At 36.7% G+C, this 27502-nt stretch overlaps 1 protein-coding gene across 20 annotated transcripts in view; it reads right to left on the reverse strand.

The window, feature by feature from the left end:
- rap1gapa (RAP1 GTPase activating protein a) overlaps nucleotides 1-27502 on the reverse strand; it is a 97962-nt gene that overhangs the window by 54523 nt on the left and 15937 nt on the right. For 2 of the 20 annotated variants that reach the window (XM_051879489.1, XM_051879485.1), the window contains exons 2-3: nucleotides 12985-13020; nucleotides 3827-3861 (exon numbers count right to left, since the gene is read on the reverse strand). Coding sequence is in view for 16 of the 20 variants with exons in the window: in XM_051879469.1 (XP_051735429.1) it covers nucleotides 12985-13020; nucleotides 17247-17344 (134 nt within the window). In the remaining 4 variants the exon portion in view is untranslated. Of the gene's footprint in view, nucleotides 1-3826; nucleotides 3862-9718; nucleotides 10580-12984; nucleotides 13021-17246; nucleotides 17409-25790; nucleotides 26012-27502 lie in introns of those variants that run through there. The other 18 variants (XM_051879487.1, XM_051879483.1, XM_051879472.1 and 15 more) reach the window with 17 other exon arrangements.

Here is a 27502-nt window from a genome sequence, read left to right on the forward strand (position 1 = left end):
ATCCGAGAGGTTTTTTTTATCCTCCATAGAAAGCAACATAATTACCACATTCAAGGTCCAGAAAAGTAGTAAAGACATTGTTAAAATAGTCCATGTGACTGCAGTGGCTATTTTTGAAAATAGGCTCATTTTCCAACTCCCCTAGAGTTAAACAGTGGAGTTTTACCGTTTTAGAACCCATTCAGCCGTTCTCCCGGTCTGACGGTAGCACTTTTAGCTGCAGCTTAGCGTAGATCATTGAATCTGATTAGACCGTTAGCATCTCGCTCAAAAATGACCAAACAGTTTCGATATTTTTCCTATTTAAAACTTGACTCTTCTGTAGTTACATCGTGTACTAAGACTGACGGAAAATGAAAAGTTGTGATTTTCTAGGCCGATATGGCTAGGAACTATACTCTCATTCTGGCGTAATAATCAAGGAACTTTGCTGTCGTACCATGGGTGCAGCAGGCGCAATGATATTACGCAGCGCCTGAAAATAGTCCCCAGAAAGCTCAACTGTTTAACTCTAGGGGAGTTGGAAAATAGGCTTATTTTCAAAAATATCGGTGTGTTTCTTTAATCTTATGAAGTGATGAGAATACTTTTTGTGCACTTTATTCAACAACATCTTCTCTTCTGTGTCATTCTCTTACGCTGTTTACATCCAGCGCTTCCAGTTTCTACGTCAGAATACTGAGCTCGACGTAGAACCTGGAAGTGTAAGAGAATGAAACAGAAGAGAAGATGTTGTTGAATAAAGTCGTTATTTTTGTTTCGTTTTTGCGCACAAAAAGTATTCTCGTCACTTCATAACAGTAAGGTTGAACCACTACAGTCATGTCGACTATTTTAATGATGTCTTTAGTAGCTTTCTGGACCTTGACAGTGGTGGTTAAATTGCTGTCTACTGAGGAGTCACAGAGCTCTCGGTTTTCATCAAAAATATCTTAATTTGTGTTTCAAAGATGAACGAAGGGTGAGTAATTAATGACAGAATTTTCATTTTTGGGTCAACTAACCCTTTAAAAAACTAACAGTTTACAGGCAGTAGACAATTAAGGCCACAGTTACAATAACTTTCGACACTAAAGTGACCTTTCTAACTCTGAAGAACACCAGGAGAAAGATGCCTAAGGGCCCTGATCACTTGTGTGAACATAGATATAATATAATATAATAAAATAAAATAATTATACATTTTATATGCAATTTGGCATATTTATATTAAACATGACACCATCAGAATTTCACATGTATTTTTTTCATCTTAGTGGTTGGTCTAAACATGACCAACTGGCTCTTTCTGGGTACAGATAATGTCCTCCACTAGCTGCCTGCCTGCTGAGTCTGTAATGGGTCAGATGAGTGGACCGACTGTGTGTGTGCCTGCCAGAACCTCCAGAAGTGAGCTTGAACTGAGCTTTGATGCGTGGCACATCAATCTGACATGCCTCTCATCTTCCCATGTCTCTGCCATCAGAATACCCCATGGTGCCTCTGGCCCTGGAGGCATTTTGATGGAATTAACCCAAATGGGCATCTTCAGTTTGAGGAGGAGGAACTTGTACATCACAGCATGCTCGGGTCTAATATTTTTTTTATTAGTGCTGGTATCTACACTGATAAACTAGCTGTTTTCCCCCAGGCCCAGGCCATCATCATTTCACATGACTTTATCTATTTCTTTATAGAGATCTCAGTGTGAGCTGAAAAAGCAAAAAAAGAGCGATGTGAATGTGTATCTATATATCTTTATGTTCTCTAGAAATTAAGTGCTTTGCAATTTTTTTTTTTTTTACAAAGAATCTTATGGGATAATATGACAACTTATCCAGTGGAAGTAGAGCAAAAAGCTCTCTATTGGAGTTATTGCCTGTAAAAATGTTGAAGGAGTTTGGAGAAATGCTGACTGTGGGTCTTCACTAATGCTTCCCATTAATTTAAATGTCATTCCTTTTTTTTTTTCAACGAAATAATTGTGACCCAAAATTGTGAGTCAATGAATCTTCCGCCTCAAACTGTGACAACATTGCATAATCACATTTTTATGACACATGCGAGTGTTCATGCTGCATGCATCCCTTTCTTTTACTCTGTTACTCTAAAGCTCCCTTGCTACTATAAAAAAAAACTGTCAACTATGCCACAAAAAGAAGAATGATGACTTATCTTCTCTTTGTTAAAGACCCTCTCTGATAATCTGATAACAGTCATTATACACAGATTTTCATTACGCATAACAGAGACACGGATTAAACATGCAAGTTTACAAGAACATTTTAATTGCCTAACCGAAATATGTGATTAATAAAAGGACTTCAGGATATCATCAAGGTGTATTCATCAACAAAAAAGCTTTTTAATACACCAGAAGAGTGTATATTTCTGCGCATCTTGACCTGCCATGGAAGCGTCAGGTTGTTTTTAATACGTATTTGTGTACTGTCTGATTTCGATGGGTTTCCATTTATAAATGTTGTCTCAGAGAATCAAGGACGAGCTTGTCACATTGATGCTATATTTAGTCAGACAGTTGCATGTAAGAGACACACAGAAACAGTCTGGGCTGATTAAGTTTGACAGCTCTTTCCTCCCTTCTCCTTGAAACTCTAGCCAAAAGATTCAAATAAATGCACACACAGAAACAGGGGTGTAAGAGATCAAGCAAACTCACCTGTACACGGTTCTTCTGCATGCAAACTGTGCAACACTAAACAACAACAACAACAAAAAACTAAACAAATATAGTCCTAAACTAGCACAAAGCCCACTTCTTTGCACTAAAACTACAATGTAAAAAGTAATATGCTCTATCTACTCAATAAAATTGTGGCAACAGATTACAAAGCAATATCATTAATTATATTAACATATAAGAATTGAGTTAGAATTAATCAAATTAATTCCTTAAAAGTCAACCATTTTAACTATGTAAAATTAGCAAACATCATTACAAAAACCACAAACTGACATAAAAAGCAGAGTCAAACTTCCCAACTAAATGAAACACTGATTACCATAATGGTGACCAACAATTTTCAATAAAATCAACATCAACATCTAAACCTCTGTTAATTCCTGTGTTTCTCTTTCCTTCAGTGATTCCGCTTGTTATGATCAGGTGCCTTCAATGTTGGCAATAAAAAATAAAGAGTTGTTAATTCATCTTTGACGTCTGTTATTCAGGTATTTTTGTTTAAATTTTACTTAAATTTTACTTGTTTTAAATGGTTAACATTTAATTAATTAATTTGATTAATTCTAACTCAATTCTATTTGTTGAATTTAATTAATGATATTGCTTGTAATCTGTTGCCAAAATTTTATGGAGTAGATATTGTCACACAGCATGGTTGTGGGAAACACATGCAGACGATGGAGATTCAATCACAGGGTCTTTAATGACAACACGCAGGAGATCAATACACATAGCACAACACAGACGTATTACAGAGACGAGAACCGACCAAGACTGAGGGAGAACACAGGAAATATATACATCTCAGACAAAGGGGCAAACAAGGCTAATTAACAAGGGACAGCTGGGACTAATAAACTAAAATCAGGGTAACCAAGGAAACAAACAAGTGGCGGGAAAACTGAACAAAAGAACATGTGACCAAGGAAACAAACACAGAACACTGACAGATATAGCGTATTACTTTTTACAGTGTATGAACCATGGCAGCTCACAGAGTCTGAGTGAGAAAGAGTGCCAAACATCTCAAGAGCATCACTACTACAGTAAAAAAAAGTATTTGAGAACATTCTGCTTCTCCAAGACTTATTTAGAGGAACAGAAGGGTTAGTTCACACAAAAATTCAAATTCTGTCTACTCACCCTCATGTAAATTCAAAACTTGTATGGTTTTGATTCTATGGAAAACAAAAGGAGATTTAGCGGAATGTCCTAGCTGATCTTTTACAAACATTAATGTATACGATAACTTGGGCTGTTAAAATCTAAAATATGAAAAATATAAAAAAGTACCACTATTTCCACTAAGTAACAACTTTTACCTGAGTGACAAAAAGATGAGTAGATGCCCAATCTACAACACCACAAGAGGGCAGATAAAGCTAAATTATAAAATCAATTACCAGTACATCACTAATGATGCTTCTTATTAAATGTCAAAAGTTTTTCTTGAAAGTGTTTTGTGATTTTTGAGGTATTAAATAAACATCAAAATCGGAATCAGAAGTGCCATCTGGTACCATTCCTACCATCTAATGGTGCGTTCATGTCCGAATGATCAAGTATATGAATTGAACACACATGAACAACACAACAAAGTTGTAATTATGAGTGGGAAACAGGGTTTTCTTTGAGCCTCGAGTTTCTGATTGGGGAGTGTGTCAAAGGACGCAGTGGATGAAGTGTCTGTATTGACGATACATTTGTTGAAATTAATGATTTTTTTTGTTCACAATAAAACTAGCTAAGTTGCATGTACAAAATATGATAGCATTGTACAATTACGACAGAATATATAACAATTCAGTTTACAGCATCTTCATGAACTGAACTATAAAACAAAGCAAAAATACACCCGATGCACATTTTTTAGAAGAAGTGGAAGTAGAGTTAAAAAATCTTCATGTATGTTTTGTAGAAAATGTATATCACCATCTTACTTCGACCAAAGTGATCTGAACGCACCTGATGATGTACAGTAATTACGATTTACCGACTTCAAATTCAAACTTCCCAGGAAGACTTGAATGCACCAAAATTGCACAGTGCTAAATAAATAATAACATAGTATAGCAAAAACAATCCTTGCATGTGTATGTATGATTGTGTGCGGCTGTTTGCATTGGTGGACATATCTCTACTCGATCGATCTCGTCAGACACAACCTGTTTCCCAGAGGGATGTCTGGGACAAGGGGACACTGTGCGCCCTGTATTATTGTAAAATAGTCCTTATACATCTCGTCTCATTTAATAATGCCAGACAGAACTTGGCTCTACATCGCTTAAAACAAAAGTGCTCAATTATATAAAGTGAAATTGGAAAAGATGGCAGCATACTTCCAGAGCAAAAGATCGACTACGACTTCAAGCGGAAATTCTGCGAAAACGTGTCTCTCCTCACTGTGACACCTGCACTTTGTGATGAAAGAAGAGTAAAATGAACAACCGTCATTCCATACTGACATGACATATTTCCACACTTTTTTCAGAGATACTTTATCAAAGCCAGGGATGTCTCTTTGATGTTAGGGAAGTAAAAAAGGCCAACAGGAAAGACACTTGATTGCTTTCAAACGTCACCTCAGAATGTCAGCCGCCTTTTCATACCTGCAGGTCATTCGGAGATTAATAAAAGCAAGTAGCTAAAGTCCACTGAGTTAATGGGAAAAATATACAGCGTGTGTATCATTTCCGCTACTGGAAGAGAGGTGAGTCTCTCTGGACCTTGAATGGGTTTAGCTGACCTGAGATGGGGTTAGATATAGTGTGGGACCAGCAGCCTGAAATCTGAGTGCCGTATTGTTCGCTAAGTGCTTCCGGATTTAGCGCTGGTCTGGCATTAGGCTGGGATGCTGTTTGTGAAGGAGAAGACAATATGGTACAGAGTTGCAAAACATGCAGCTGGAGTATTCAGTTACATGAGGGAGAAAGAGAAGGTTTGGAGTTTGATGCTAACAGGGAACCCAGCATCAAACATAAAGGGATAGTTCACTACAAAATTTTAATAACAAGTCATTTGTTAGGTACTTTTGTCATTTTTATTAGTTCTAATTTCTAATTAGCTTTAATTTATTTTTATTTCAGTTTCAATAATTCTAATACTTTAACACCTTAACTGTCACCGTCCTGGCTAATGGAATGCTTGGCACTATTTTTATTTATCGCCTTTTTCATATCACATATTTTAGTAATCATCATAAATTAGGTGCTTACAAACTCAAAATTCATCCTGTGAAAACATTTTTGAAACTGGACATTACTTTACCATGGAAACGGAACTCTAAATTCTTTTAGCGGGCTCCTCCCCTAGTGGGCGGTATCAGGTTTCATATTACAAAATTTATTTTAACTACTTTATAATCAAAACCTTTTCTAATCCTGACAAAACACATATCGTCGGAAAGGTCTGAGTCTCAAGGTTCCATATTTGGCAACTGTTTTGTGATAGATGTGATATTTGGACAGAAATTTATTCATTTGTTACAGGACAATGCATCAAAAAAAAAAAAAAAATTAATGGAATGTGGATGACACCCGGTGGATAAAACAAAATCTCATAGGAACTTAAATTTTTGTGATATCAGCTTCAAATTTGGAACACAACTTGGTTAGACATATGGCTTTGATTTTTATGGAGCCTCGCACATGACATGCAGGGAAAAAGAAAAAAATCAAATCAAGGGAACAATTTAGTAAATCATGCGCACGATTTAGCAAATCGAGGGAACAAAATAGTAAATCGTGCGCACGATTTAGTAAAATGAGGGAACGAATTAGTAAATTGTGCGCACAATTTACTTTTTTTTCTTGCATGTCATGTGCAGGGCTTCGTAGATTTTATAATTTTAGAATAAAAATTATGGTAACACTTTAGTATAGGGAACACATATAAACTACTAAGTATGACTTTTCCCTCAATAAACTCCTAATTTACTGCCTATTAATAGTTAGTAAGGAAGCTGTTAAGTTTAGGTATTGGGTAGGATTAAGAATGTAGAATAAGATCATGCAGAATAAGGCATTAATATGTGCTCAATAAGTACTAATAAATAGCCAATATTCTAGTAATATGCATGATAATAAGCAACTAGTTAAAAGACCCTAAAATAAAGTGTTACCAAAATTATTTTGTGAAATATACATTTTATATAAAATAAACATGTTTAGTACAGTACATTTGATTTACAGTAAATTTAAACTTTCATGACTTTTTCATACTTTCATTTTTTTAACGTTTTTTTTTTTACATCAGCATTAATCTGCTGAGTGTCTTCTTTAAAAACAAGATCAAACTTGGGTCTATATTCCAAAGCATTATTGAATTACAATCATTTGTGTTTGGATAGTGCATTTTCACGTCTATTCTCAAAAAAGAGGGGAAATAATATTTAATTTTTAATCTTTATTTCAATTACTGAAAACGATTTTACTTCGAGTTGACAAAAACAGTGATGTGTAACACATAACTGTTATATTCTTTTCCTTCTGGGAAAACAAACCCAAAATAATGATGACTCATCCTGCACTACTCAGATTTTCATCCAATCAGATACTGTCTACAACAGCTATGTTTACATGCACCCAAATAATCAGTTTAAAATCAAAATGATGCCTCAACATTTGCTAAAAAGTCTCTTCTAACATACATACAGTGTATGTCAGCTTTCTTTTTAGATAGGCCCTATGTCTTTAAGGCAAAAATGACAATTATACTTGCAGTAGTTCCGGTGACATTCTTGTGGTCTTTCTCCGATTCTGAACGTGGCGACTGGGGCACTGAGCATGCACTTACGTTTTTTTTAGAATACATGTAATGCATATTAGGGGTGTGCAGCTGAGCCACTATCTGTATCTGTATCTGTATCTGTATTTGTAACAATCCCAAAATTATTCATATCCGTATCTGTATTTGGATAAAACCAGAAGTGGGCGGGGCTTTACCCGGAAGTTCGTACAATTACTTGAGAAGACCGTTATGTACTGGTATTACAGTCTATATATCTGTTTTCTTCATATATATCATTAAAATATGCCCTGTATAACTGAAAAAAATATATATTTTTATGATTATAACATTTATTTAAATATCTTCTAACTGTCTGGGCTGATGGAAGTGCTTCTAGATGTACGTGCAGTTGTGCTTCAGATGACCGAGTTCGAATCCCAGCTCGGGGACCTTTCGTTATCCGATAAATAAATAGGCTATTTAAAGGGTTAGTTCACCCAAAAATGAAAATTCTGTCTTTAATTACTCACCCTAGTGCCGTTTTACACCCGTAAGACCTTCGTTGTTCTTCGGAACACAAATTAAGATATTTTTGTTGAAATCCGATGGCTCCGTGAGGCCTACATAGAGAGCAGTGACATTTCCTCTCTCAAGATCCATAAAGGTACTAAAAACATATTTAAATCAGTTCATGTGAGTACAGTGGTTCAATATTAATATTATAAAGCGACGAGAATATTTTTGGTGCGCCAAAAAAAAACAAAATAACGACTTATTTAGTGATGGCCGATTTCAAAACACTGCTTTAGGAAGATTTGGAGCATAATGAATTAGCGTATCGAATCATGATTCGGATCGCTTGTCAAACCGGCAAACTGCTGAAATCACGTGACTTTGGCGCTCCGAACAGCTGATTCGACACGCTGATTCATTACGCTCCGAAGCTTCCTGAAGCAGTGTTTTGAAATCGGCCATCACTAAATAATTCGTTATTTTGGTTTTTTTTTGCGCACCAAAAATATTCTCGTCGCTTTATAATATTAATATTGAACCACTGTACTCACATGAACTGATTTAAATATGTTTTTAGCACCTTTATGGATCTTGAGAGAGGAAATGTCATTGCTCCCTATGTAGGCCTCACGGACCCATCGGATTTAAACAAAAATATCTTAATTTGTGTTCCGAAGATTAACGAAGGTCTTAAGGGTGTGGAACGGCATGAGTGTGAGTAATAAATTACAGAATTTTCATTTTTGGGTGAACTAACACTTTAAATATATTCTAAATAAAACAGTAAGGGTTCTTATGCAGTTCGGAAAAGTATGGAAATTTATTTAAGTAATTTTCAAGCCTGGAAAGTATGGAAAAGGCAACAGGAACACAGCTACTGATTTGCGTTCAGTTCATTTATAGAATTTACACTTATTCACTTTACACACTCATTGCATAGTGATTTTAGAGGTTTGTGTATAATATTATGCTTTCCCTACATGCTCACCGGTTCCTATGCAGTTTGGAAATTTATATAAATAAGGTATTCAGCTTCGGGCACACCCCTAATGCATATGTAAATGAACATGTTAATCAGATTGCAATGTTTAGGGTTCATATAATCATAACTTTCAGAATCTGAAATGAACATACCTACTGAGAATGTCCCTCCCCCTAATGCTACATGCAACAGACTAGCGACTAGCAAGTATCAAAGTTCATAGCTGTGAAAAGCTAAAGACAACTAGCTATTTTTTTTAAAGAGAGAATCCCTTCAATATGTCCCGGCCAAACTTCATTTCAATACGAAATACATAAACACAGGAATGAAAACTATGCTAGTCAGGCAATTTCATGCTGTCTTTACCCCAAGACCTAAAGCTAATGCTGTTACATGCACATAATGACAGTGACCTAGATTGCTCATATGTAAAAAAGAGAGAGAAATAGTCTGAATGTATGAGATAGAAAAAGTGCAAGTGAAAGAGACAGGGAGATAAAGATGCCTTATCAACAGATAAAAGTGTCTTGATTGACACACAGTAGGCAGCACCATTCCTCTAATACAGCATCATTGCAGAATATTGAAGCATTCCTGCTGGATCTGCACACGGGTTACTTTGTGACGCAAAGCAAGATGCATTCATTAAGCAAACCAATCTAAATCCATTCATGCTAATGTATGCCACGTCCAAGAGCACAATCCACACGTAATGACCACTAAACAAACACTCGCTGCACCGCTGGTGAAAGATTTACATTCTTTTCATATTCAGATCAGCCATTGAAAGACTCTTCCGAATTCAAACTCACCAGAACTTCTTCAGCCTCCTGATTCGAAAGGGAGAGCAAGGCATTGTGGATCTGTCAGGCTAATTGAGATCTGTCTTCCTTATTGAAGGTCTCAGGCAGCCACTTGCAAAGGGCCTATAGATGGGATTAGGGCCTATTTCTGGATCACAGAATAGTCTGATCCTGTCTTGCTCTGACAAGCTAATGAGTCTTCTTCCTTTAAGTGTCTTCTTCCTCCCAGACTCATTCATAGACTCAAAATATGTATCGTACCTACATTTGCATATCTTTTTGAGGAATTATTACCTCTATATTTGCAGTATATATCCATTAGAATAAAAAATATATCACCTAATGATACATTTTCTATACTTGTGAGTTCTCAACCTTACTATGTTCGTAGATTAGTTGATGACAGATAACACGTTTTGCATCCTGTTTGCACAAGCTCCAAAAAACAAACTGCAACTCCAGCAATAGACGGACTGTCAAAGTCCCATCATAAAGCAACTGAAGCGTGATGTTAAACGCTGCGATCGCCATCGAAAGTCAGTGCCATAAGTCTGAAGATCTATCCTCAAGTTGTCCTCAACTGCTCTGTGCCTTCAGAAGAGAACGGTGAGGAAGGATGGACGCGTTAGGTCTCTCGTCCTGCAAGCTGTTTGCTAGAGTGATGCAGGCCGGTCCTGAGGTTACACGTGGAGGGACGGATGCCGTCGGAGCCGGGAATCTGGTTTATCCCATGGGTTCGTTAGGACTGACCTTCAGGCTGCTGTCCATCTGCACCTGGCATCCTGAGCAGGCCTTTACACACAGCCTGCCAGCACACACACACAATCTCACTCACAGACAGGGGCGTGAGAGTGTCGCATGTGTGCCTCAGCGACTCTGTCCTGCCAACACTGCAGAGTCACTGTCTGCCGTCGCTGTGGCAACAAGGCAGCAGGGCTGCAGCGTGTCCTCTGTGCTCCGGACTCTTCTCATCCCAAAACCACTGCCTGCATCAAAAACATTTCATCTGTCTGTCTTCCCTCTGTACAGCTTTGGGGCACTCCCTGAGCAGAGTCAAACAAACCTACATGTCTTGTCATTTAAGATACTGAGAAAAAAACCAACAGGTTCGAATTTTAGAACTTACTCCCTTTTATCTCATCAGTTGGAATTAGAATCTATCCATCTATCTGTCTATCAATTTGTCTGTCTGTCTAACAATCTATCATCTATCCATCTGCATAACTGTCTATCTATGTATCTATCCATCCTTCTATCCATCTCTTAATCAATCATCTATCTGTCTGTCCATCCATCCATCTATACATTTATCTGTCCATCCGTCTATGTATACAGTACATCTAATCATCTGTCTGCCTATCCATCTATCTATCTATCCGTCCATCCATCCATCTTTCTGTCTATCCATCTATCTGTCCATCCATCGGTCTACCTGTTTGTCTATCCATCCATCCATCCATTTATCATCTATCCGTCTGTCTGTCCGTCCATCCATCTACCTCTGTTTGTCAATCCATCCATCCATTTATCATGTCTGTCCGTTCGTCCATCCATCCATCCATCCATCTATGCATACAGTACATCTATCCATCTGTCTGTCTATCCATCTATCTGTCCATCCATCAGTCTACCTGTTTGTTTGTCTATCCATCCATCCATTTATCATCTATCCGTCTGTCCGTCCATCCATCCATCCATCCATATATACATCTATCTGTCAATCTGTCTATGTATACAGTACATCTATCCATCTGTCTGTCCATCCATCCATCTATCTACCCGTTTGTCTATCCATCCATCCATTTATATCTATCCGTCAGTCTGTCTGTCCGTCCATCCATCCCTCCATCCATCCATCCATCTATCCATCTATGTATACAGTACATCTATCCATCTGTCTGTCTATCCATCTATCTGTCCATCCATCCGTCTATCTGTTTGTCTATCCATCCATCCATTTATCATCTATCCGTCTGTCCGTCCGTCCATCCATCCATCCATATATCTATCTGTTCATCTGTCTATGTATAAAGAACATCTATCCATCTGTCTGCCTATTCATCTATCTGTTCATCCATCCATCTATCTACCTGTTTGTCTATCCATCCATCCATTTATATCTATCCGTCAGTCTGTCTGTCCATCCATCCATCCATCCCTCCATCTATGTATACAGTACATCTATATCTGTCTGCCTATCCATCTATCTGTCCATCCATCCATCCATCCATCTACCTGTTTGTCAATCCATTCATCCATTTATCATCTCTCTGTCTGTCCATCCATCCATCCATCCATCCATCCATCTATGCATACAGTACATCTATCCATCTATCTGTCCATCCACCAGTCTACCTATTTGTCTATCCATCCATCCATTTATCATCTATCCGTCTGTCCGTCCGTCCGTCCGTCCATCCATCCATCCATCCATCCATCCATCCATACATACATACATACATCTATCTGTCAATCTGTCTATGTATACAGAACATCTATCCATCTGTCTGTCCATCCATCTATCTATACACCCGTTTGTCTATCCATCCATCCATTTATATCTATCCGTCAGTCTGTCAGTCTGTTTGTCCGTCCATCCATCCCTCCATCCATCCATCTATCCATCCATCTATCGATCTATGTATACAGTACATGTATCATCTGTCTGCCTGTCCATTTATCTGTCCATCCATCCATCCATCCATCCATCCATCCATCTACCTCTGTTTGTCAATCCATCCATCCATTTATCATCTATCCGTCTGTCTGTTCGTCCATCCATCCATCCATCCATCAGCTCTACAAATGTTCAAACTTTTTGAATTTTGAAAAATGTTAAGAACAAATTGGAGCCATATGAATCCCTTTGAATTTCAATTCATGTTTGAATTTGTAAAGCAATTCTGTATCAAGTTTGACTAATTTAACTTAATTCAAACTCAGGAACTGAATTAAAATTCAAAATGCATTCTAAATTCAATTGTGAATGGTGCACAACCCTGCAACAGTAACCAGAAGGGTTATTTCAACAAGCAGCATTAAATTGTTAATAAGGTAAATAAAAAATCTAAATGGTATTACAAAGGGAAAAGCAGCTACAACAGTAAAGAGCCTTTGGATGGTTTTCTTCCAAGTCACTTACAGCAGACAGAAATTGTCTTTCCTCTGTAACTGTGTCCAGACTGATACCCTTGAGCAAAACAGCATAAAAGCTTGTGGTTTCTGGAACAGCTGAACAGGCTATGGCTGAGTTAAATGAAAAAGACAGTACTTACCACAAACTTCTGGCTCTGGAAAATGTCTTGTCAACTCTGAAAGGACAAAAGACAATTTTAGTTAAAAACTCAATTTCTTGCACCTGTGCTCTCTCAACATAGTACAGCCGGTGGTCTGAATTACCAAACTACTGTCCTGGCATCACAAATGTTTATGTTGGATTTAGTTTTTAGTTTGGAAAAAAATTGGTCATCACCTATGAATATGATGTATTTATTTTATACTGTATCCGAAAACATATGATCTTAATTTGCCAGCCATCTCTAAAACAGCATTTATTGTTTTATTTTTTAAATAAATAATTTTGTAGTGATTTGTTTCTAAAGTGGACCCATTTCTCCTCAGTCAACATGTGAAAGCAATCAAGTACTATAAAAAATTATATAAAAAAACTGTCAGCAGTGACTGAAACAGATGTTAATATTTAAATAAATTACTTTTTGCCTTACATAAATGAAAAATCTGTTGACTCAGACATGATCCTGGCCACCAGCAGATGGTGTTGTGATGCAACACTCACTTGACAACTGAATTATAGTGTAAACCTGTACTTCTTACATGCATTGCAGCAACACAAGATTAAAAATGCTTGCCATCATAAACTGTACGACACATGGGAAATAAATTTAAATAGTAAACTATAAAAAACAACATATTGTGCATTGTGCAAAAAAAAAGAAGAAAAAAAGAAGTCCAGTTGTTCTCTACGTGTTTCCCCTGCTGCTGTTTAGATACTCTCATATTTCCAGTGTGTTTACTTTAAGTGCACATCCCCCCCATTTAGTCAGACAGGCGGTAGAATCCACAGCTTTATGGCAATCCATCTTTCCAGAAACCTCTCTGTCATGGATTAGGCTGCATACTATCAGGATTCATACTATACCAGCTAACATCTGAGGTATTCCTGACCCAGAGCCAGAAATAGATGCAGGGTTGTTGCTCTTAGACACTAAAGCACTAACAGAATGTAAATGGACTGAAAGCATCACTGCAGTGTGTGTTTTGTTGACAGCAATGGACTTTGAATTTTCTATCCTGCCTCACCTCCTCATAATAGACAAGAGGACAATCGATGTCACAGATGTTGACTGTCCTCTGACAGCCTCTCATTTCAAATAAGACAGCTGATGTTAAACGCTGACCGCTTTAGTGACACCCAGAGTCAAGTACATCAAAGAACGTTTCCACAGAGGTACAGTGCTAAAATAAAAAAAAACAAAATTCCCTGCTTATTTATAGTATATCCTCACCTCAAGTCCATACATGTTTGATGCTATTGACAAAGCGGAGGCAGTGTGTGGTTTCAAAAGAGGAGGTCATTGTTTCCTTTTTTATTTTACAGGCAATACACCGTCTCTGTGAATGTGGGGCTTTACAGTCTTTGAACACTGCTGATAATGCAATGACTAGCAATGAAAATGCTAACACTGATAATGCTAGAAATGATAATGTGGAACAAATCTGTAATTGTTTACTATTCATAATGAATATAATAGTCAGTCACAAGATCGTAGTCACAGTTCTCATGATGCAAGATGGCCTAAAAACAGCACAGTCTTTTCTTTCTAAGGAGAAAGAGTCTCACACCAACAGTGTCACGCAGCTTTATTTCATTTACAGCTTCACTCTGACTCATCACTTGTTTTTTTGTTTCATATTGTTTGTGTATTACAAAGGAAGACAAAAGATGGCTTCCTTAATCCAAGTCATTTGAGAAGTCTAAAAAAAAAAAGATCCATCCCTCATTTAAAGAGAGGCTTTGTTTCACAGTTTCATCATCAGAACAAACAACTGTCAGAACTAATAACAATTCAGTAGGTTAACCCTCAGCCAAACTGAAACACATTAGGCTGTCTAAATTTTTCCATTAAATGTAGGTGACCCAAAGTACAGTGAAGACCTTGGCTCAAGTCTCTTTTGCCTTTAGGCACCAAGCCTAAAGTATGCGCCTTTGGTTCACAGTTCACTAAAACTAGTTAAAAGATCATTACTCACACTCATGTCGTTCTAACCCTGTATGGGTCTAAATGGAAAATTTGCTAAATGGATGCTTTTCATGCTGCTTTCATATAATATATAAAACATACACAACATATAACATATACAACAATATATATATATATGTATGTGTGTGTGTGTGTGTGTGTGTATATATATATATAAACAGTGTCTGTGGGCTTTATTTCTAATCATCTGAAGCAATACAATGGCTTTGCATGGCAAGCAAACAGATGTTTGAAACAAATCTTCCCTTTATCCACCTTAAATGTATACTTTTGTTCAAAAGTTTGGGGTCAGTAAGGTTTTTTAATGACTGTTTTCGATTTATGATGGCAAAGCTGAATTTTCAACATCATTACTCCAGTTTTCATTGTTACATGATCCTTCAGAAATCATTCTAATATGCTATTTTGGTGCTCAAGAAACATTTCTTATATCATTATCAATGTTGAAAACTTGTGCTGCTTAATATTTTTGTGGAAACAGTGATACGCTTTGTTTTTTAGGATTCTTTGATAAATATAAAGTTCAAAAGAAGAGCATTTATTGGAAATAGAAATCTTTTATGAGATTATAAACTGTCTGTACTGTCCATTTTGATCAATTTAATAATATGTCCTTGCTGGATAAAAGTATTAATTTCAACCCCAAAGTTTTGGATGTTAGTGTTAACTCACAAATCAAATCTGGCGGCAAGCATCAGGTTTGACATGAGTGATGATTGGTTATGATGAGACATCAAAGAACCAATGACATTCAAACAGATGTAATGAGTTACAAATTACCATATTTTATTCAAAACCTACAGTGGAGGGCAAGATTATCAGCGAAAAATGTATATTTCAGTTTTTATGTTTTCATTTTTGGGTATAATACTTTAATTCCTTTAAGTGTGCACAAATATTCTCAACCATGCCTTGAGCAACTTATGAACTCAATAGCTGTTTTTTTATTGTTTTTTTTGCTGGTAGGTTTTTAATTTTTGCTTTTATCCATTTATAAGAACAGTCCACAAACATCAAACAAATCCACACAATCTGTCTGACAAAAGGAGACAGACTTCTTGTGTGTAGATTACAAAGCATAATTACTGTCAGTCCTGACGTTTGTGCTGCAGGGACGCTCACAGTCACTCCGGTTTAATTAGCTTCGCCTCATATCCACAAATAAACAGTAAAAGCCCCAGTTGCTCCAACACATAAACGACACATCACTCAATAGACCACGAGAGATTTAAACTACTGAAGCCTGCAGGGAACACTGGTGCCATCAACCTATGTGTAAATGATGTGACAGATCTAGACATTTTATTGTCTGCTATATTCATGGGATTTACAATGTTTATGAACTTGCCAAATGGTCACAAATAAGCGATGACAATAAAAAGATGAGGATATATCAGAACTCCCATCATGAAGAGAATCATAAAACTTGATATTTTTCATCCTTGGACTCATGTTCACCTCCTCTCCTGTTACACAGAATCCTCATAAAGGGGAAATTGAGTCTGGGTGTGGTAAAACTATGAAGCAAAGCCTCGACTGAGCCAAAATAGCCGCAGAGGATTACAGTTCAACGGCGTACATGATAGTTTTAAGCAATTAGCCGGCTAAAATTAACAGATGTATTAAACGCACACTAAGACAAATATTTGCCTGAATATATGAACGATCTTTTGACACCGAAAATCTATCACAAATATTGTAAATGCAATATCTGTGGCTATAAATTAATTAAAAATGTGACTCAACGGTTCACGCTGAACTTTATCTTGCCAACGTCAGGCAGTTTCCTTCCTCTTGAATGTTGCGCTTTGTGAATAAATGAATGTTATGCAGGTTAATTGGATGGATTGCTTTTTAATTGCAAGCACATCATGAACAACACAGATAATACATAATCATATTGGACGTATCAGTAAGTCTCTGCATTCCTTTCTACTGCAGAACTAGATTAAGGATGTATAATTCATCACTGGGATTTTGAGCATAAACTAGAGGGTTTTCTGAACCTTATGGAGAGCCATGGGCCCTTTCTGTCAGAATCTTCTGAATTAATGTAATAATGTACTATTGCTGCTCTCAAACCTCTGCAGGCGCACACAATATGAAACGAGCAGGTTGTGTGAGCTTAAATTTATAACGCTGCAATAAAAGTTTCTGAGTGACTGAGTGGTGCAGTATGAGATACAAAAGATACTGTCAATATTTGAGACCGTATAGGATATTTTAGTGGATCTACACAGGATAAAATGACTTACTGAAGCTGACTTGGCTCTAACACAAGCTCGTTGACCATCACGTCTAAGTGTACGATCCCTCTGGTACAGCAACATGGTGCAGGCGCATCATAAATCATGTCTCGAACACAGAGAGCACAACGATCCTGCTGGATGTCATTTATAATTTAGAAATCACAATTCGCAAGCCTCATTCAATTATGGTTCAGTTCATCTCTAAAGGAATGAGAAAAACAAAAACAAATGGAATTAAAATAAATTATTAAAACAAATAAAGTGTGCATGTGAATGTGTGTGTGTTAGCACTTCGTGGACTGGACGTGTCGAAATTGTTTCCCCCGCCCGCAGCCTGAGATGCTGGGATAGCCTCCAGCATCCATGTGATCATACAGAGGACAATGGTTTTTTGGAGAATGGATGGAAAATAACTAAATCTAACTGGAAAAAGCAGAAACACATGACTGCTATGAATGAATCACACTTTGATGATATTAATTTACAATATACTTCAACAAATTTTAGTGTCTCTTTTTTTGACTCATTTATTTTCACACTGATGTTGTCCCACATGTTAAAGGAATAGTTCACCCAAAAATGAAAATTATCCCATGATTTACTCACCCTCAAGCCATCCTAGGTGTATATGACTATCTTCTTTCAGACGAACACAATCAGAGATATATTTAAAAATATCCTTAGTCTTCCAAGACTTCCTTATAATGCTGTGAAATGGGGGGCCACGTTTAAAAAAAAAAATGCGTTCATCATTGCATCATTGCTTCGGGTCAAAGCAAAGGTTGCTCTTCTGCCCAAATCGACTTGCGCAGTATGTGTATGGTTGTCCGCCAGAAGCTAGTTATTTGAATTCATAAAGTTTTAAATATGGATATTTTTCTTACAAAAACACATCCCTTCTATTCAAAAGGCCTTTATTAACCCTCTAGAGGCATATTGATTACTTTGATTATGGATGGATGCATTTTTTTTGTTTGTTTTAAAATGCGGCCCCCCCATTCACAACCATTATAAACCTTGGAGGACTAAGGATATTTTTAAATATATCTCCGATTGTGTTCGTCTGAAAGAAGATAGTCATATACACCTTGGATGGCTTGAGGGTAAGTCATGGGATAATTTTTATTTTTGGGTGAACTACCCCTTTAAAAATTGGTCCTACCCACTTGAGTAAATCCATGATCCTGAACCCTCCTCAGGGTCAAGGATCAGTAGCCTTGTGGAGGGAAACAAAATACATGATGCAAACTTAACCCTTAACAACTTGACTAGCAAATTGTTCACTTTGTGACTACAGTATAATAGATAATGGACAGAGAGAGAGAAAAAAAAAAAAACTTATAAACTGGACAGGTTTAGTAGTGCTTTGTCATATTGATTTTAGTAAATGACAGAAGATTACAGCACATTATAAAAGAAGTACATTTTAATATATATTTTAATATATTTCAAAATGAATTTTCAGCTGTTCAGTGTCACATGATCCTTCAGAAATAATTCTAATATGCAGATTTGGACCTCAAGAAACATTTCTTTTGAAATTGTGATACATTTTCCATGATTCTTTGATAATTATAAAGTTTAAAAACAGCATTTATTTGAAACAGAAATATTTTGCAACATTATAAATGTCTTTATTGTTGTCTTTGATCAATTTAATGCAAGCTTGCTAAATTAAATCATACTTAACCTAAACTTCTTAACGGTAGTGTGTAACGCTCTCAATATAGTAAACATAAGACATTCCTGAGATATCACATCAGAAAAAAAGATGTTTCTTCTTTTCAAACTCCACACTCTGGTCTGTTTTAAGAAATGACACAAATGACTTGTGGGGAAACAGTACGTCAGACACTATAATGTCTCAGAATGTGAGTGTTTAAGGAGGAAGGAGTTACACCTGCTGTCTGGGGAACAGGAGTTAACTGAAAGAACAGCCCTCTAGTCACTGCCAATACACTGTGTACCATAACAAGAACGTTACATAAACACCCATCAAATTTTCATGACTCTGGAACACAGAGGAACGATACCCCAGCAAAAAAGACCATGTGCATAAGCAGCGCTTGCTTTGAGTGTCAGTGTTCTTGTTAAATAATGAATATTGTTTGACTGATATATGTCATATGAAAATCAAAGCAGGACTCGATATCCAGCGTAAGCTCAGATGTCAAAAAACAACATCTGAAAGTAGCCATTGAAAGACAGTAAAGAGTAACAGTACAGTGGATGTACTGTACTGAGACGCTGAAGACACACGCAGCGGTACCAGCCTCGAGTCTACAATGTGACAGCCAGATGAATGCATACGGGTGCCTTAACAGATGCAGACTGTCTCACAGTTCTTCAGGTTTCAGCAAAGTGTGTCGCCTAGCTGTGATGTCCACATTTGTTGTTGCACAACAGCACAGGTGCAAAGACCCATCAAGACAGCAGCAGCACCTGTCATGTGACACAGAGGGTTGGAATGCATCATATGTGTGACGACTATCAGTGCCGGGACATTTGTAAATTTGACCTAGGGTCTCAGGGGTGAAATCACTAAATAAATATAAATTAGGTTCAGTACTGACTGAGGGTACGTTTACAAGACAACAACGTAATAAAAACAGAAATGTTTTTCCTTTGCGTTTTTGAAGAAGTTTGTGTACAGACAACAACGTTGTCAAATTATCCACGTTCACATGGATCCACGAAAACAACTAAAAATGCAGTATTATGCATGCCAGGCCAGTAGTTGGTCATGACACTTTGTAAAGAAAAACTACACGCCTATAGACTGAACATATAATACGCATGCTCATGACGTCACCGCTTTCACAAATTCACGTTTTTGTAGTTTACACAGAGAAAATGACGGTATCATTTTCAAAAACTTGCACTTTGAAAATCGTTTTCAAAAGTTTGCATTTTAAGGGCGCCAAAATGAACTTAAATGAACGGCCAAGATTTGTTTTTAGTTCAAAACAGTGCTGTGTAAACGCCCCCTAAGAAAGTAGCAATAAAATACAGATTATTGCATATTGGCTGTTTATGTAAGCAATAAGGTACGAGAGGCTGTGCTGTATCGTGACTTATTCACGATACAGCCCTAGCCTTGAGTACCTTATTGCTTTTATAAAACGGTTACCACACAATGCAAATATTAAAGCCAAAAATATGTATCAATGCAACTTTCATGAAGTAAACTTTCACTAAAAGCCTTCCTTCTGCTGGAAAAAATAGTCCCTGACCGTGAACATCAACAGAACCTTACATTATAATGCCATTAGATGGCGGCAAAGACTGTCTTTATGAGTGAGTCAGTCAGTAGCGAAGACTTTTACATTGAAAAGATTGAATTGTTGTGAACACGGAACAAGACGCAACTGACAAATGCTTTGACTAGCGCTGTCAGTCACGGGAAAACCCCTTAACTGTTAAAAGGACAAGATAATACATTGGACATTTAAACAGATTTTATATTATGAACACAGGACTGACCTGAAGGAAAATGCTAAATCTGAATGCAGGTAATAAACTCGATCTCTTTCTCGCAATACTCTTCTACATAATACAATAAGCTTCAATGAACAATATCAGTTGAGAACAAACAGTTTACGTTGCTAAGAGTGGTTGCTAAGGGTGTTGTGTAGTGAGAAGCGGGTGAAGCGGTCATCGTGAATAAAACACAGCTATTGACCAATCAGAATCAAGAAAAGGAACTAACCGTTTAATAATAGTACTTATAAAGCACATATTAATGCCTTTTTCTGCACGACCATATTCTACATCCCTAAATCCTACCCAATACCTAAACTTAAACGCTACAACAACTACCTAACTAACTATTAATAAACAGTAAATTAAGAGTTTATTGAGGCAAAAGTCATAGTTAATAGTGAATATGTTCCCCATACCAAAGATTTCCAAAAAATCTTACTGACCACAAACTTTTAAATAGTAGTTTAAATCAAAATAAAAAACAACCATTTTAAATGCTACATGTGAATTTAGACATTACAAAATTAAAATGTACAGTAAGAAAAATGGATATTCATTTTGAGATTTGAGATGAGATTACATTTACCAATGTTATTAAATTATTAGTATTTTTAAAGATTAACTTTGAGTGTTAGATGACAGAAAAGATAAATGTAAAAATAAAGAAAATTAGCATATACAATTAAATATCAAATACTGATCAATACAGATCAATTAAAAATGTCTAATATTGGCATATGACCAATGTGTTTCCAATATACTCTACATCCATATTATAGACTGTGCCAAACTGCACAAAAAACACACACATAGAAGTTTGTGCATATTTTCTATCAACCAATTCTAGTACTAATTAATCAAATGATGATAATATAATGGTAAATTCACTTCAGTAAATTGAGCACTAAAGCAAGACAGCGTGTGGTAAAAAAACAATGCTATTATCGGGTGCAATTCATTCTTAATATATTCCCCCCTGCTGAAAATGAGTTATGTGTCATTATAGCCATCTATGTGATGTACAGGAAGCGTCTAACAGCTGCCCTTCAAAACTAATCAACGGTCTTTGGTTCCTCAAATAACACTAAAATTAATCCAGCCATCTTTAGTCACGTCTTCGATACAGCCGCTGAATGTGAACGTGACTGTAAATTCAGATGAAGATCAGATGAAGGACAGAGGGGTTAGAGTCGGTTTAGTGACCTTCCTGAGAGAGGTGGATGAATGGTCACAGACCCTTAAGAGGTGCACACGTGGTCTTTGTAATGCTAAACGAAACCTCATGAAAATGGTTCAGCTGCCTCTTCAAAATGCCACTCGGTTAACAAACAGAGGATTAGAAAAACTAATGCTGACAAGCACCTTTAATCTTTGCCATTTAACTAAATCTGCATTATATTTGTGGTAATGGAAAACAATGTACAAATCAACATGGCAGAATCAAAGGAAAATGGCATAAATAAAGGGCATTTTTTCTGCTCTCGAGTCTTTTGTCTTCACTAGCCACTTCTTCTCTGTTCACTTCCTGTCCCATTCTTTGCCCCACTGGAACACTGAAATTGGGCCTAAAGAATCTGCTGACCTCCAAGAACCAGCGATCAGCACCACTGGTTGCAAAACAAGTAGCTTTTCCACATGGCTGTTTCTAAACAAGGTCCACTTATAGTCTTTTTTTTTCTCAGAGATCTGGAGTCAAGTCCTATGACTCGACCCAGGTGCCAAAGTGTATGAGAGAGAGAAAGACAAAAAGAAAAAGCATTTCATGATCTGGGACAAAGTCTGGGTCTGCTGTTTATTTCATTAGACTCCATTAAGAGTTCATGAGGCCAGAGAGATGATCTAGCATAGCATCACCAGACTTATTTAGAAAATGACTTCATCTCTCATTCTGAGGTCACCTGAGGGGATGCTCCACATGCAGATCCGCATCCTGAACCTGCATGATATATTCTCATACTTCTAACAGAGGCTAGTGGAATCAGTTCTGCAACTCTTTGTTTCTTCAGGATAGAGATGGCTGTGGCTTAAAGATCTGGGCTGAAAACTCAAGTCACCATCAGTTATGCCCTTGAGAACAGCTAAGGACAGCCTCTGCCAAAGTAATTGTAAATGTCCTCAGTGGCAAATACATTAAGATCTAAAAGAGATACAGTAGTGAGGAAGCTACAGCACATAGTAATTCAGTGTTTGTCTATGTTCTGTAAACAGGTACATGTTCACGAGGCCATGTAAACACCAATCACCTTCAAGCAAATCTGTTCACTTGTTATCTACACCCGGAGCAATTTTCAATGATGGCTTTTAGATTTCACAATCTTCAGGACCAAGCAAATGTCAAAACACAGCCAAAGACAATTTACTGAGAGAAATGAGAAAAAGGATCAATACGGATAATTTACTTCCATCAACAAAGTCAGTGAAGCAAACTCTTAAAAGTAGTACAAGCTGCCATTTAAAGTGCTGTATACACCACCAGCTGTTTTAAGATGCATATAATATTAAAGGATTAGTATATATATATATATATATATATATATATATATATATACACTGTATATAGTTCAAATGATAAAATTGCTTTTAAATTCAACATTTGAATTTGATTATAAAAAGTTAATATATAATTTTGTTGCAATTACTTGATGGTTTTATTTTAAATGTCTATTTAATTTTCAATACGAAAACAGATTAAATTATTATTTTATGGTTACATTTAATGTTATTTTACACATAACACTATATTACTCTTACATGAATTAAAGTGTTTAACTTAAAGTGCCCCTATTATGGATTTTTGAAAATTACCTTTCATGTAGTGTGTAACATAGCTCTAAGGGAATGAAAACATCCTAAAGTTTTAAATCTGAAAGTGCACCGTATATAAAGTTATTGTCTCTCAAAAGTAAGAGTCGACTCTGAGTCAATTAAACGAGTTGTTTTTTTAAAACGAACCCCAAGCCATTTAGTTGTGATGTCACAACGAAACATTAGCATATTGCCCGCCCACTTATCGCACGCACAGACACATTCCCGCCATTTTACTGACGACTGCTTCTCAAACCTCGGCGAGTTTAACGCAGGATTCACAAAACGCTTGGTCTTAAAATATGGATCAATGCCCAGTTTATTTGGACCAGCTAACTCCTCTGAATCTCAACCTGTAAGTATGATTAATAATTGATGTTTATATTTTCTAGCAATTGTTCAAAATTTGTAGTTTTGTATGTTATGTTGTGTAACGTACACCCTAGTATGTATGTCTCCTGCTAACCGGCTAACTCACGTTTCTGTAGTTCTGCTATTCAGATGTGGGTCCAATATTGTCTAAAAATGTGTCAATTAATGCAGCTTATCTGTCTTATTACTTGGAGTAATGATCAAGGATGGAGCATGACTTTTGTTTACAAAGTATAATGCATCATCAGCTATTCATGTTTGTGCTCGGCTAACGTGGGAGTTTACAACATACAAAACAAACAGTTTTTTCCCTCTGCGTTTTTATTAATACAATAGAGTGGAGCTCTATCTGTGTTGTGATAGGATGTTAAGATGCTAGTACATGCTAACTAGTTGAAGTATTCTCTCTGTAAACAGTAAACACTCATTGTAATGTCCAACAATGATATAGCCATTTTTCTTTGTTAATAGTTATGACAAAAAAGTCTGTATACATCTGGCCTAAATGATTATCTTATGTTAGAGGTTTTCAGCTTCGCTTGCCATTCTGATACAGTTCCCACAGGTGCACCTACATAAAGTATAACAGTGACGCGGCTATCATGTCTTATAAATAACGCAAACTAAGTTGACACTTAGCATAGAGAAATGTCCTACTCCAGTCGTGATTACGAATCAGTTTCTGGTTGATCAACTACTTTAGACGTTTTATCATCGGATGCAGGCTCGAATTGAATTCGATTCAGGCTCATTAATCGGGCTCGAATTGATACGGTAAAATCGACCAGTAACAATGGATTGGGCCATCTGACCAATCAGAGCAGTGTAAGCTCACGGAAAGGAGGGGTTTAGAGAGACTGATTCTTTGAACTGCTTCTAACAAATCGTTTACTAGGAACTGATGTAAAATTAAATGTATATTATGAGAAAACGAAAGTGTTTTTTGACCTTGCATGCATGTAAACCTGTTGTAAGAGACTCCCAAAACAATATTAGGAACATTTAAAAAGGCATAATAGGGGCACTTTAAATATATATAAGAAGAAATTCATGTGCAGGCACAAATTATAATGGTCTCCAAAACAATTTTCAAGCATTTAAGCATTCACCTTAACAGATAAAGCGACCATGACAAACAAATTCAGTCAAATGTGTCCAAACCTTTGACTGGAAATATATCTAGTTAAGGACAGTCCTAGTGGGACAGGTTTAGTGTCTTCACAGTGTTCCTGTGATCAGATCAGCCATGCAGGCACAGATAACACTTGTCCTTGACAACACAGAGCTGAAATATGGCAGCCTTGCACCTGTTGAGCAGACAGGATCCTTCAACAGGCAGAGGAATCTCACTGGAGTCTGTGGGTAACTCAGGTTTGAATTCCTCCCTACTGAATCAACAGATCACTTAAAGAGTTCTTAATCGAATCCTCAAGGCTGGATTGATAGGGTAAACGGCTCGTGATTACGTTAACCTCCCTGGCTGCTTCGCAGACACAAGGTTTCTGCCTGGATGCGTGTCTGCTTCAGTCAAGCACAGTGTCTGATTCAATCCAAACTCAATTACCCTCTCCGTTATAATGGCCTTTAATAACAGGGTTATTAAACTTGAGGGAGAGCAGTTCACCCGAGCCGCCGTAATGCATTGCACTCTGAGAGAGCAGTCCTGTCATTCAAATATATACCAGTGATGAAATCAAGTCTGCTTGTAGCGATAACACTGTGCTTTTACAATGCATTAGCATTCAAACATGCCGTTATCATATCTCCCTACTGAGACTTTAACCACAGTGGCTGATATTCTGACAGATTATTTATAATCACACTTCACAGCACAGAGTAAGAAGAGAAAAGTGAATGTGAAATGTTTTGGTAAACAGCGTTTGCTCTTACCCGCCGTACGCTCCAAAAGTGAAACTCCTCTTTCTCTGCGGCATCTTGGCTAATGGATACAGCTGAGTGCAAAACAGAGAGACAGAACTCTACAGAGACACCAGCACTGCCTCTGTCTCCCTGGACTGACTGAGTACGTCTGTGACCGTGTGTGTGTTTTCGTGTGTAACTGTACACATGCAGCATGCTGTCCTTCCTTTCCACTCCCCTGGCTCCCTCTCTCTCACGCCTCCTTGGCAAATAAGGGTCTGAGAGGCTGGCTCTGTCCATTTTCAGTCTCCTCGGTAACCGGTCCCCACTTCTCATTCATATCTTCCTTTAGTGCTATTGTAAACAGACAGAAATGGAGCAGCAACTTATGTCTTCATAATGTCATGACAGACAGACAGACAGACAGATCGATCGATAGATAGATAGATAGATAGATAGATTGATAGATTGACAGATAGATAGATTGACAGATAGACAGAGATACATACATACATACTATGGAAAAATAGAAACGTTGCTAAAAATAAAATTATCAGTGTATTAAAAATATAATGTAAATAAATCACTACAACAATAAATAATAAATTGATAAATTGCGTTTAAATCTGGATTTTAAAAAGGTAATGTATGTTATACTTATTTAACATTTCTTTTAACTTTTTTTTAATATTTCTATTTATTAAATAAGTGATTTATTTTAGTATTATACTGTTTATATTTTAAACATGAATTAGGTAAAAAGCTTAAAAATGCATATTTGTCTATTTTATATAGTTATTATTATTGTTATTAATTTGGAATTTAAAAAAATAAATAAAAAATAGATTTAGCTTAAAAGCTGAAGTGTGTATTTTTGTTTTTCTTCTGACCAGCCCAGAACAACAACATTGCCTCAACCAATGGTATGCGTTTGGGGCGGGACTATTAGTTTGATTGACCAATTGCAGATGTGGGGTGTTTTGGAAACCATTTCAAAACAATCAATCAATTCACTCATATTAAAATTTAGAGAAAATTCAGTTCAGTTCATAATTATTTAGTAGCAGATTATTATTTTAGGTTATGGATGATAACCACGGACATTAAAAATAATACATTTTTAATAACAATAAATGAGTGAATGTTATTATTTACATTCATTAAAATTAATGAATATATTTATACATGTATATTAAGTCAATTAAGTAGATTAAAAATAAAATCCCTAAAAACTTGTTACGATAAATAAAATAAAATAACTTGGTACGGTGCCAATATATCATGCATCCTAAAAATCATTATTGGTGACGCTTGTGGAGAACAAAATACACACTTCAGGGATTGTGTGTCTCCTAAAAAACAGCTGCTTAAACAAAAGTGATTGTCAACTGTTGACACAGAGTTTTCAAAGTCACTTAACTATTTACCTAACCGCACATACCTACTCCTCTGTCGTGAGCATGTATAATAAATGAGCCTTGGACACAGTCAAAGGAGAAGTGTATCTGTAGGTCAGTCATTAAATGACTTGCTTTGCACAGAAGGTCTTGTGGGACAGTGAAGTCTGAGTCTGGTAGTATGGCTCTCTGATTATTAAGCAGAACACAGTTGCTCTGTCCCATGCTTGAGCTTCAGGATTTATCTGGTTTATAGCAGTTTAGAGTCTTCTTCGACTTTTGCTGGTACATGTTTTTGTCCTTTATCAGGAGTGGATGGCACACAGGCTTCCAAATGAACGCAAA

Source organism: Ctenopharyngodon idella, chromosome 22 (genome assembly GCF_019924925.1).
Source record: "Ctenopharyngodon idella isolate HZGC_01 chromosome 22, HZGC01, whole genome shotgun sequence".
NCBI lineage: Eukaryota > Metazoa > Chordata > Actinopteri > Cypriniformes > Xenocyprididae > Ctenopharyngodon > Ctenopharyngodon idella.